The sequence below is a fragment of the Drosophila tropicalis genome, unplaced genomic scaffold (assembly GCF_018151085.1).
Source record: "Drosophila tropicalis isolate 14030-0801.00 unplaced genomic scaffold, ASM1815108v1 contig_1187, whole genome shotgun sequence".
In the NCBI taxonomy this organism is placed as follows: Eukaryota; Metazoa; Arthropoda; class Insecta; order Diptera; family Drosophilidae; genus Drosophila; species Drosophila tropicalis.
In genome coordinates, this window is record NW_027172559.1 from 62,304 (window position 1) to 75,850 (window position 13,547).

General features: G+C 36.5%; 2 protein-coding genes across 3 annotated transcripts in view; one reads left to right on the forward strand and one right to left on the reverse strand.

Annotated features, from left to right (window-relative positions):
* The window catches only part of LOC137575766 (putative neural-cadherin 2), a 96,267-nt gene that overhangs the window by 37,060 nt on the left and 45,660 nt on the right, over positions 1-13,547 (reverse strand). Inside the window, exon 2 of one of the 2 annotated variants that reach the window (XM_068288466.1) lies at positions 632-1,006. The exons of the other annotated variant lie outside the window; for it this stretch is intronic. Within the exon in view, the coding sequence (XP_068144567.1) occupies positions 632-683 (52 nt within the window). The 5' untranslated portion in view covers positions 684-1,006. The remainder of the gene's footprint in view (positions 1-631; positions 1,007-13,547) is intronic. 2 annotated transcript variants of the gene reach the window in all.
* On the forward strand, positions 4,087-6,158 carry LOC137576622 (nuclear pore complex protein Nup98-Nup96-like). Its single transcript, XM_068289854.1, has 2 exons — positions 4,087-4,217; positions 4,282-6,158. The coding sequence occupies exon 2, from the start codon at positions 4,301-4,303 to the stop codon at positions 6,041-6,043; it is 1,743 nt and encodes a 580-aa protein (XP_068145955.1). The 5' UTR covers positions 4,087-4,217; positions 4,282-4,300; the 3' UTR covers positions 6,044-6,158.

Below are 13,547 nucleotides of genomic sequence, written 5' to 3' on the forward strand. Positions count from 1 at the left end.
TTAATAAAAATCCCTCATATATTTCTTTTTTTCTCTACTGGAGGAGAAATCCTTGCAGCTTTGGATAAAATATTTTTTTGTGGTAAATCAAAGTCTAGACCCAGTCACTCTCAATGGCTGTACATATATATATTCATATATGAGAAAAGCTTTCAAGCTATTACGTTTCCGTCGTTTCAGCCATTAAGTCATTAAAACCAAATATACGCATATAGAATATATATAGAGATATTCTTGCTTAAGTAAAGAGGCACTCGCAGCACAATATATACGTATACATACATACGTATTTGTATATGTATGTGTATAATATGAATGCATATTTAAAAACCTGTGTGAAAAGATAACAACAAACTCAAAGGTGTCGTTTGCTAAGAAACAAACTACGGGGCTTGTGAGTGGGAGAGAGAATGGTGGCACGTGCTGTTGATGTTGATGTTCATGTTGTCTCTTTTCCTGTTGAGAGGTAGGAGAATACATATACAAATTACATTTCATGAAATATGCAGAAACAGGAATAACCAAAGACAAACAAAGTAAAGTAAATAATCATATGCACATTTAACTACACACGCTCACGTACTCACACATACACACACACACATACAGTGAGGTGGCTTAGAACACTTACCCAAATAGGTGCTATTTGTCAAAACCCAAAAGATTTTTAATGGATCGACCATAACTACGCAGGCATAAAATATTCCACTTGATCCAGAGCAAACACCTTCAATTTGTTATTTTCTATTGTAATTAATTTATTATTATTTGATGCCGATGTAGAGACTTCTCCTCTTCTGCTTGTGCTGTTCGTAGTTAAAATGGCAATTTAGCCATATCCGGTTAATTAGTTTCCGTTTGCTTTAGTTATAAGAAATTTGTTGCATTTGTGTTTCATTTGTGATGATTTTGTTGGCATGATTTGATAGCTTTTAATGTTGCTTAATAGACTTTGCATAATCGTTTGGTTTGAATTTTCTTTGGCACTTTTCCTTTAGCTTTCACACTGGGTATACATATAAACAAATTAAACGTTTAGAGTCAAAACTATTGGAAACTTTTGTTTCAATTAGCTGGGCTTTGCATTTTACAGTTTTCTCTTAGCAATTCTCAAATGTTCTTCAAACAAGTTTGCCGGCCATTAGCCATAAGCCAAAGTAACAAACAATAGGCCTAAAAGTACAAACACACACACACCAAAGCCAGGCCAATTAACGTTTAGGCAAATGGGCTTAAGGAGTTTATCCTTGCCACTGAAGCCTTGACCTTATTCCTTAGGCTAAAAGCAAGCTGCTACTTGCTGTTGCCGTTGTTGTTCTTTTGAATATTTTATTACCATTAACCATTCGCTTGAAGATTTTTTAATGCTAAAGTTTTTGTTAACAAAAAGTAATTAGTGACTCAATTGCTTATCAAATGGAGCAGCTTACTGTTAGCGGTTTCACTTAAATTGGTTATATTTATGAAAGAAATTAGCTCTTAACGCCAACTCCATCCCAGTCCAGTCAGTCAGCCGTCTTCTCTTCAGTCTCGTTGTGACTTGTCAAACAATTTGCCATGCAAATTTATACAAATTTTGTTCACTTTTTTTGAGCAGCTGCTGTAATTTAAAGAGCGAGACTCATAGAAGGAAGTTTTTTTTTATACTTCTTTTTTCAAATTGCATTTTTCCGTCCAAGCAAAAAAAGTAGGAATGAGAGCAAACAACAAAAAATGGAGGAAAGTCAAGCTTTGCCGGAAATACAAAAGCATAAACTTTCCGGCCCACAAAAACTAACCGCAAAGACTCAAGAGAAAGACCATGGAGAAAGCAGAAAAAAGTGTGACAGGGTAAGAGAGAGAGAGAGAGAGCGGAACAGACCATAGAGTTAGTAAAAGTCTCAGTGCGGCAATTTGGTAAAATGTCTAAAAAATAAAGCGCAAAATTTGGCGGAAGTTTAATGAATATAAACTTGTCTGATTTCAAAACCAACCAAAAGGCGAAAAAAATAAAATATCGAAAAAGCAAAAGAAAATAAGTCAAGTAAATAAATATTAAAACTTGACCATTAATTAATCTGATAGCATTTCATCTTTTATCCTAAACAAATGAGCTAAAATCTCTTTACAGACACTAATCTAAACTTAACTCAATTGCTTTAAAATTACCATGTTTAATTGCTATAAAGATCACTTTTGTCTCTTAGACAAAATAGTTCCTAATAAATATAATCTTTTTGGGTGGGAACTATATTCTTATTATACGAATAACTTTGGCAATTATAATTTAATCTCCATTTAGGTTTACTACTTTTTGGAAGCTGTTTCATTTTAATCTCCATTCTCTAATGGTCACTTCTAAATTATGATTCTTGTCTCGATTCTCTGTATTTCTTTTACTCGCAATTTCATAAATTACCATTTTTGCCATTGAGTATAAAATTCTGTACACTCTGGGCAACACTTTGGGAGCAACTTCGGGGTGTACTCTCCTCAGTCGCCCCAGACGCATCTACTTTCTATTTCCCAGTTGTATAACAGACATTTGCTAGATGTTGTTGTTGTTTTTGTTACTCTTTATGTTGAACAAATGGTAAAAGTTTTTTTTTACATCTGTGTTTTTACTTTGTTTTCACAATTGTTGACGTACAACACAATTCAAATGAGCGAAGTGACTGACCCAGAGAAAAAGACAGAGAAAGAAAGATGGAGGGAGAACGACGGAGAAAAACCATGTTGAAAACTTAAACTTCAACATCAGCAACAACTTCAACTCGAAATGCAACTGCAACGGCAACTTCAACTTGAGGCAGTCATGGAACATATGCAAAAAGCAACAATGTGAGAAGCAATTATAACCAGAATTTTCCTCAAAGGGAAACACGAGAGAGAGAGAGAGCGAGGGAGAGAGAAAGAAAGAGAAAAAAAAACATAGCCGAACTAACAAGTTTGAGCTGCTACCGAGTTTTGAAATGGGGGCGGCCAGAACGTGCTCATCAGTAAGCTCTGCGGCATCAGAGAATATATGTATATGGTATATCCTATATAGAATCTACAACAATATGCATCTTAACAACTTAGCAACGCATCAAATGCGCTTAACTATTCAATTAGTTGGAAGACAAGTGAAACGAGTAGAACGAGATAAAAGATGGCAGATTACCACAAGCCACAAGGCGGTGAGACAGATGTGGGCGTGGCGGTTGAGAAGCTCTGGAAATAGAGCGAGAGAGGAATAAAGTGGCATTGGCAACTTTTCGCCAAAAACTTTCTTTGCTAAAAACAAAGTAAACAAAATGCGGCAAGCGTTGAAATATGCACACGAAATAATCAATCGGCTCATTCTCTTTCTCTCTCTCGCTCTCTCTTTCTATCTTAGTCTGACTTGGTTTCTGGTAAGCAATGGCAACTTAAATAAAATGTAATTAATTAGTTTCTTTTTTGGGCTTTTTTGGTCTGTGTTTGTTTGCCCAAAGTGTTTACCGAAAAGTTGTGTTAAGTAAACCAAAGACAAGTCAGTTGGAAATTGAAGGCGTAGTTCTGGATTATGCCTTCTTGCATTAATTCGATATATAGTACACAGAACAGGGAGTTTCCTCTCTTTCATTGAAGTATTTTAAGCATAAATAATTCGACAGAAGCTTAAAAGATTAAGCTAAAGTTTTTCACTTAATGTCCAGGAAGAAATTGCAAACACAACAAATAATTTACACAAAATTCAAATTAAACATCAGCTTACAAATGGAAAACTTATTAAAACGACACACTTTGTATGCGGCAGGTAGAAATAATTAAAAGAGATTTTCGTTGATTTAGCTAAATCAAAGTTAATGTCAAACAGAAGAGACATGTCCCTAAAGGCGTTAGTATTATATGGTCCCTTAAAACCAACTCCATCCATTCGGTAGATAAATTTGATAATTTATTGATTTGTATATGGCGAATATATGCATAGATTAATATGCATCGGGACATTCATTAAAGCAAAATTTGTGTAAATGAGAAATTCTTAAGAGAAATCAATCTACCGATAGTTTGTTGCGTCAATCTTTGTCAAGACTGTTTATTGCAGTTTATACAAATTTGGAAATAAAAGCAACAAAAAATACTCGTAGTCATCTCTGACATCAATGTTACCAAATTTTTGTTCTTTACTAGTCGTTTTTTTTTATACACTTTTAAAGTTTATTTGTAATACATTAGGGATCACAGGACCAGTTGAAATTTACTTTTGATTGGTATTTATTTATTCGTAATTTTTATAGACATGCACTTAATCCCCGTGTATTTTGTTTACAATAGATAAAAAAAAATAAGGAAAATGGCTTGTGGAAATGGTTTTCGGCTTGGAACTGACACGCTTGGTCAGCAGAATCAGTCACCGAATATTTTTGGCGCTAGTGCATCAATTCAAACAGCGTTTGGTCAGACAAACAAAGTCAATATGGTAGGATTCTCTAGCCAGACGTCGGGGGCTGCTACAACATCGGTATTTGGAACTATCTCACAGGCCTCAGACGGTACAGGCACAGGCGGGACCAAATATGAGATTCTAATATGCACGGAGACTCCAATAGAGAAAGACGATCCACTTAGTCTTGATGTTAAAATACACAACATTACAGCCACAAAGGAATATATAGGAAAGTCAACGGATGAATTGCGCTGGGAGGACTATCAAGCTGGGCGTCAGGGTCCTGAAATCGCAAGTGCGCTTGGAAATGGGTTTGTCCTGAGCACGCCAGGTGAAGATATCGAAATGAGGGATATTTCAGAAATAAATGTTTTTAGACAGCCTACAGCCATCACCGCCATTGAGAATTTTGGATTCCCATCAGCAAACCCTCTACAAAATTCTTTCTTTGGCACGGCACACGAACTCAATAACTTCATATTGAGATCGACTACAACAGGGACGTTTGTTACACAGACAATTGGCGGATTCTCTAGCCCAAGTGGCGGCCAGACGGGATTTGGCACTGGAACCACTGGAGCTGTACCAACTCGAAACTTGTTACATTCCTCCTTAGTTCAGCTGCCTTCATACTTTTTGGGAGGCTTGCAAAACACAAGTGAATCACTTTTTGGTAACAGTTCATTTGGAGGACTTTTGGGGGAAAATGGATTTGGTAATTTTGCAGCATTGCAGCCCATGAGTCCAATTACTAACTCGAGCATTTCAAATAATTTCATACGGGAAGTGGCTGACGCATCAACCCAATACAAAAATCCTTCAGATTCTAAGACAAAAATTCAAATATCTACCAATTCTACTGCAGCCGAAGCGAATTTTACATCCGGAAGTGACCCGTGCGCGGAGAAACTTGACCGGATAAGGCTCTACAATGACTTGAAAGAGATCGAAGTCGCCGACAATGAATTCAAACTTACACGATCTCCCAAACGATTGCTTTTCAAGCCACTTGATAAATCTCGACCAAAGGTAACATTTAATTTGGATCCGATTGTCGTAAATGCAGTCCATACACTAAAATCTGACATGCATAAGAAAACTTGCGATCATCGAGAAGAGCAACACATTAAACGAACGCATCCAACTGGCATAGTGCTCCAACGAATTGATTACTATACCATACCTTCGCTAAATGATCTATTATCTTATTTGTCGAAGGATGGTTCCTGTGTGGTACCAACTTTCACTGTCGGCAGAGAGGGCTATGGAAATGCTTATTTTAACGAGGAAATCGATGTAGCTGGCTTGAATCTAGATAAGATAGTCCATTTTCACAGAAGGGAAATCAGTATGTATCCGGATGCTACTGAGAAACCAGCCATTGGCCAAGGACTCAATCGTAACTGTCAGGTTACTCTGGATGGAATTTGGCCTCGCAGTAAAAATAGTCGTTTGGATATCAAAGATCCGCGCCGTATAAACGAAATGAACTTCGAGGGAAGGCTACGTCGTGCTAATGCAGAAAGTGATGCGCGTTTTCTCGAATATCGCCCGGAAACCGGAAGCTGGGTATTTCAGGTCAAACATTTCTCTCAATATAGCCTCAATGAGAGTGATGAACTGAATGATACCGAAGTATCCGCCAAGTAGCGCCCAATGCTATATATTGATCCAGTAATTTATATATTTATCTACAACCCTTTATATGTTTCAAATTTTATTATATTTCAAAACCTAATCAAAATTAAATGTTGAAGTAAAGTTATTATTTTGTCTGTTTCTATCTGCAGTAAATCCGAATACCCTACTCTACGAAGCAACTAAAGAACATCGCTCTTGACATCCTATATGGTATTACTTAACGTGTTTTTATGAACAACCAGGACTCTGGGATTCAAGAAAGTCGTTTTTTAATAGACATTACAAACACGGGATTAATTTGGGAAAAATGTAAAATCGCCTTAAATCAAGTTGAATGCAGTTTGCTTAAAATTTTTGTTTAGAATTCTTTGTTGAGAATATTTCTGTTTACAATATTATTAAAAAAAAAAACTAAATTTTCAGTGAATTATTTATCAGCGAGGAAAAATTTGTAAAACTTGTTAAAGCTTTTGGGAAAACTTTTCTTTTAAAAAACTGTAAAACTTATACTTCAACAATCTTAATGCTGCAAATGGAAAAGCTTCCGTGACTTAAAAAAGGACAATTTGAAATACCTTTAAATTTGCAAGATTTTTTTATGGTACACAATTTCGGGTAATATTTAATGAACTTATTAAATAAATTAAATTTGATGTGTGTTAGTCGGATATATGACAGGTTGTGCATAGCAACAGGAGAGACAATTATTGTGCTGAAACGTTGATATGGTAACCTATATTATCGTTTTATAACAGAAATATCTCATTGTCATTGCCAAGAAGAGAAACGTACAAGGGCGAGATTCGATGTTGGTCCTAAAATGCTATTTAATGTAATCTAATCGAATAGAAAGAGAAAAAGACGAAATCGAAGAAGAAAGAATTGGATTGAGACGAATCGGGATGAAGTGAGATGGCCTTCCTTCAGGGGAAGCAGCGTTAAGCACTTGAGCAACGACCAAATAACTAACCGCAAGTGGAGGGCACACACACCACTGACGATGGGACATAGCCAGAGACATGTTGGCCAGAGCATTTCAGGACTCAGAAAGTCCTCGAAAGAAGTGAGAAAATAACATTTTAGCTTTTTCCGGTGTGATGAGGTGAGGGGGGTGTGATGGTGAATGGGTGGTGTGAAGGCGGGACATGTCCCTTTTTGACTTGGCGAAATCCTAAATGCCAGGCTGGTAGCCTGCCATGCCTGTTTGTTGGTTGTCACTCAGCGTCTGTCTTGTTGCTTTTTGGTTAGTCTGACGGTCGGTCCGATGTTTGGTCGTTTGGTTTTATTTTATTTGATTTTGCGCCCTCCCTCTGGCGTTCTATTTGGTACTCCGTGTGTTTCTCCTTATGCAACGTGTCGAGTTGAATTTGGAGTATTTATCGTGCTTTTATTTTGTCAACATTTTCCTTTCTCTTTCTTTTTTTCTTCGTTGCCCGAAAATGAAAATAAATTCAAATGATTTATTTACGAGCATTTGATTTATTTGATTTTCAGCATTTTCCTCTCTCAGTCTCATTTCCCCCTCTCCAAATTTCTATATGTATGTGTGTGTGTGTGTGTGTGTCGTATTGCAGCAATTTCCTCACATTTCTACCTCGGTCCCCTGTAAATCCGTCATCCAGCTAACATTATCCCATCGCAGCATGAAAATTGTATTGTATTTGCTCAACTCGGTTGAGTTCAATTCAGTTGAGTTGGTGATACTCTGGCAACATTGGAAAATTTATTTTATGCGCAATGTTTATTTGATTTTTTCCTCCACTCTCTTTTTTAGTCAATAAAAATTCCTGCACTAAATACAATAAAGAAATGTACACGCATATATGTATGTATCTATATATCACACATGTGTGGAAATTATATATGGCTATGCGGGGGAGCTCTGATGGAATGCTCTTTTTATGAGCTTCAACTGTCGATGGAAATTAAAAAGCTGTATTAAATTATTAAACAAGAAGAGATCTTCTCTGCGATTCAGCTAGAGATAGAAACATTTAATTGAATTAATATTACAATTCCTTCTTAAAGTCAATCTGTGACGATGAATGGGCGGTGTAAATTTAAGTTTCCAATTCAAATTTTAATCGGCCGCCTGAAAAGCCATTACATCTTTCAAACCCTCTCACCGCTCTTATTTTCTAATCTTTGTTCAAACTAATAATATCTATCTAATCGTCAAAGCAATTATACAATCTGCTAAATATTTGAGTAAAGCCCTTTCCGCTTTAAAATCGAATCCTAGACTAACTTGACAGTCTTAACAAGATAGTCATAAGGAAACAAATCTAAAATTTGTTGATTATGTCAAAAGGAAAACCACTGCAAAAGAAATTATTCTTCTTCTTTCATTGATTTGTAAAGGATAAAAAAAAAACTACTTAAAAATGTTCATAAATACAATAAAAACTACGATTGAAATACGAATGAGTATTTTATATTATAGATATCAATTTTTATTAAAGCATTCTTTCTTATTGATTCTTATTAATTTTTTTTTTTTTTTTTTTTTGGTAAATTTATTTGATAAACAGTTTGTTCTTTTATTGACTGATTAAAATTCTCTTGAAAGACAAACAAATTAAAAACTTTTGCCAAAGTCGAAATAGAAACAAAGTGTAAATCTCATCAATTTCACTCGACATTATTGGCTTTATTTATTTGTTTGTGAACATTTTCTACTAAAGAAGGGGCCGAACGGAAAAGACACAAACTGCACAAACTGACACATGCCAGAGGCGAACGAAAAAAGTGTGGCAAAGTTTATTTTTGGCTTTGTTTTTTTGTTTGTTTGTGTCTCTAATGGCGTACAGAAATCGGTTTTTATATATATAGTATAGTAATATACACTCATACATATATTTATTGATGTATGTAGGTATAAGTATTTTCGTAGTCTGGTTTAGTTGGCACAAGTGTTTATGATATTTTGATTTTATTGCAGAAGAAACTTTCTTGTTCTAAATGGCCAAAAGAAGTTTGATAAGTTTGTGTGAAGGCGTAAGTGAAAAGATTTTTTTGGTGTCGTCCTTATGAGACTACCAATACAGGGTCAGCAATCAATCAGTGTATGAAGCGCTGATATAGTATTGCCAATCGAGTATACTTACTCAGAATATACACTCTCTAACATAGTGAGGATAATTGAAGAACATTTATAATACTCCAAACACTAATTTAAATTTGAAAGGTCATAACTTGATATAAGCTTAGGAATCTTTAACAAATTCAAATTCAACTAAATGTCTGTCTTAGATAGGATATATGACAATGACCCATTAAATTAAACTACACAACAAACATTTCAAAAAACTTAAAGTTTCTTCTGTAGTTAATAGCTTTTAAAAAGAACAATTAACGCTAATAAGCCGAGAACAATAGAACACTCACCCCATTCAACATTGAAGCCAAAAAACGACATGAACAAAATGAAAATGTTAAGTAGTTAAAAGAGAGGCCACTAAATTACATATATTTTAGTCAATTAGATGAAAGGATAAAGGGGAAGAGCACCCTGTACCCAACTGGTGGGTAAAATAATTTCTGCCATGTGACATAAGGATTTTGCTTGGCACAAAAAAAGAACAACTTTTTCTTTTATTAAGATTAAAAATGACAAAAGCGCAGTTTGTGCTCAACTTGGAGCAGAAGATGGAAGAAAAACTTACATTTTTGGCGGCCTGCTGATAAGCTAAAACCAGAAATTCTTGGCCCCCTTTCATTTTGCCATTGCCATTTGCCATTCCCTTTGCCCATTCTCCCAAATCCGCATTCCCACATTCTGCCATTCTGTTCTCGTGTTGTATATTCCGTATTCAAGTGGGTGTCACGCATAAATTTCATAAATATAAGTGTCATTATTTCTGCCTTGCCATTTTTGTGGCCAAACATTTTTTGCCGCTTTCGTTTTGAGCGAGACAAAGTCTCATCAGACACAGACGCGGCCACACCCCATGACCTACGCTCCTCTACTCCACTCCATCCTCTATAATTCTCCATCCTCTTTTAGCGCCACTATGCCCTTGCCCTTTGTCACGTGCCAAAACTTTTGCCCATATACACAAAACTCATCTAAATGGCGCAATTGTGCACAAAGCTCACATGAAATTATATTTTCCCCATTCCCCCATACTCCACTTAGAGATGAGATCGTGAGGCGAAAGATTACAAAAAGTAAGTGCTCCAAACAGCAAGCAGCACACATTTTCATTATGTAACATAATAATTGAATATATTTAAGCTGAAAATGTCAACCGTTTTTTAATTATTAAATGAAATTTTATAATTTGTCAAGTATCTTTTTGAGCTCATTAAGTTAAAAACGACGAGTAAGATATGTATCGTTGATGTCCTTTTATTGATCATCCTTTTTTTTTTTGAATATCGAGTTCAGCTGTTGAAAAGTCTTTCCTTTCCTAGCTTTTAATTGAATAATTTTCAATAAAAGATGACCACAGAAAAAATTTACTCAGGCTAATAAGTTTTTACTGCATCACATCAGATTTAAGATCTAGGCCCTTCATGAATCTTATCAGATTCGTTCCAAATTAAAAGTAACGAACAATCTGATTATCAGAAAAGTCCATTGATTATAAAAATTAGTTTAAGAAAACAAACTTCTCTCTAACAACTTCTCCATGGTAAAGATCAGCGTATTCTGTATTGTCAGATATAAATCAACAAAGGAGACATCGGATTTGAGAATATAACTTTTATTTATTTGGCAGTATTTCTATAACTTTTTCATTTTTTTCTTGCCATTGAGTCACGCTGTCAACCATAGTCGTTTGAGGCAATCGGTTATCATCGCTGTCAAAGCGGCAAAGTTGAATGCCTTTTACGAAACTGGGATGAGTTTGCCAACTGCTGCTACGGCTGATGCTATTGCTGTAACTGTTGGTGGTGTTGTTGCTGCTGCCAGTTAAAGTGACATCAATCAATGGGCGAGGCCAACACCCACTTACACACACACACACACAGATACAGCGCACATACGCACACTCGCCTTATCAGCAGTGAAGCATGTAATACCCATGGCTCTCGTCGATTGTGTTTGGCTCGTTATATGGGTGGGAATAAGGACCACGTGGCGTATGAGTGTTGGCAACGCCAATTGATGACAGAATGGAAGTAAATCAATTATTATAGAACAGCAACAACAACCGCATTAAATAAGTAAAAAGTTCAACAATAAAATGTATGTATATCGTTTGACAAATTGTTGTTGTCATTAAAACGTAAAGAAAAGAAGCAAGAAAAGTTGTCATCACAAAGGACTTGTGATTTGGTTTCTCTCTTCTTAAGGACATATACATTTTTTTTTTATAATTCTCGATGCTTATCGTGTATAAAAAGGAAAACATAATAAATTTGTTCGGCAATATAAATAAGAGTGAGCTCAGAAAGAGAGAGAGAGAGAACGGGTGCTAGATCAATAAACCCGATAAGCCGAAAGGAAACTTTAGTCAAAATACTTTTTATGACCAACCTTATTTACAGTTTAACATTCATTTTCTCAAGATTTATTTGCCCTGATTTCTAGCAATAAATATGCAAATTTTCTTTTGCCAAAATACAAAAAAAAAATGAATGTAGGAACCGGTGATCAGGCACCGATAGACAATAAAAGAACCAGAAGCGGTCATCGTTTCTAAAGCCAGTTCGTAGTGCTAAGCCAGCATATAATAATAAAAGACGGTCACACTGACTTCTAAGTTTGCAACGATAGCGAGCACACGTTTCGGGACAGACCTACAGTCCGTTTATTTTCTCAAAGCCATAATCTTTAATTGTAACACTAACATCAATGCCAATAACGAAACCGGAATATAAATAAATACCACAAATTGGGGGCTCGTCCGGGATGGCAGCTTAAAAGTGAAACAATTAATATTGGCTATTGAATTTTACAAATTCGTTAAAACTTGTAAAATTCTAAGAAAGAGGGAGACAGCAAGTGACGCTGCCTCGAAGAAACGTTCACGTGAGAGGAAGAGAGATAGCTGCAGTAAAAGCGCGGTATCGGCGAGCAACAAGAACTAGAAAACTTGGCCGACGAGGGAGACAGCAAGTGACGCTGACATAAGGAAACTGCAGAAGGAGTGAGAAAGCTGATCAGAAAGGTGGTTCTGGAATTTTCGCAGCACGTGACGAAATATTCGTGAGGTTTGGCCGAAGAAGGTACCATTGGGATATACCAACAATCAAAAGGCAAGGCAGGAACGGATCGAAGGGCACAATAGAGAGCGCTGGAGAAGTGTACGGCGCTAGAGAGGATTGTGGCTACAACGATTCCGGTTGCAAGATTGATTAAAGGTTGCAAAATCGATACAAGGCTGCCACAACGGAGGCTGTGTAAATTGCTGGAGAAGTGTACAGTAGTTTACCAGTGTTGGTGGTAATAACGTTTCGAGGCTTTGTTAACTGTTGCAGAAGTGTACAGCGGTTAGCCAAGGCTGGACGCAACGAAACTTGAAGTCTACAGAAACTAGCGTTGAGTTCTAGGAGTGAACTGCGTTAGTGGTGGCGGTGGACAAAATCTGGTGACGGCGGCGTGAGAAAGTTTTGGCAGTGGCAACAACTCGAAGGTTGGCGAGAAACTGCAGTATTGTTGCTAAGAGGGGATTTCGGATGGAATTTGGCGATAAGACGAATAACATCGATCAATAGAAGACGACGACAAAGCAGAGCGACGTGGGACCAACGAAAGACGGGAAAAGCGTATGTTATTCAGAACTAGCGAAAACTGATAACAATTTTCAAAGCTAGAAAATAATACTAACATAGTATAAGAAGAATTGTACGTAATTTTAAGTTTGAGATGGAGCTTGCAGAGATTCTGGCTCTAAGCGTGGTGGCTTTGCGATCGAAATTATCCGAACTAGGGCTCCCTACGACTGGCAGGAAACGGGATTTGCAGAATAGTTTACTCACCTATTATGGTTTGCAGGAGGAAGATGAGGAATCAGACGATCAGTCAGTTATAACAGCGAATGGGGAACTAGAGATTGCAGCGGGAAACGTAGTTAGACCCGAGAGATCATGGTTTACTTTGAAAGATGTTGAGGACAGCGTGTCACAGTATTCTGGTTCAGATATTCCTAACATTGCTCAATGGATTGAAGAACTAGAAGAATGTGCAGCCACGGTACAGTGGAACGAATTACAGTTATTTGTGTATGGAAAACAGTTATTGTGCGGGGCGGCAAAATCTTTCATAAGAAGTCAGAGAAATATTAAAAACTGGAGATCCTTGAAAACAGCTCTTCGTGCTGAGTTTAGTGTAAGAATATCTTCAGCTGCAGTCCATAAGAAGTTGAATCAGCGCCAACAGAAGAAAGGCGAAACTCTAAATGAATATTTATATGCATTGATGGAAATTGCGAAGCCGGTAGACGTAGATGAGGAGAGTCTGATAGAGTACTTCGTTAAAGGTATTCCGGATACAAAAACTAACAAAATGATGTTATTCCAAGCTCGTAATATTTCAGAGTTAAAGTTTCAAATCGAAGTTTAT

What these genes read in the sequence shown, in the direction of transcription:
- LOC137576622 (XM_068289854.1), top strand. Translation starts at nt 4,301, where the DNA reads ATGGCTTGTGGAAATGGTTTTCGGCTTGGAACTGACACGCTTGGTCAG.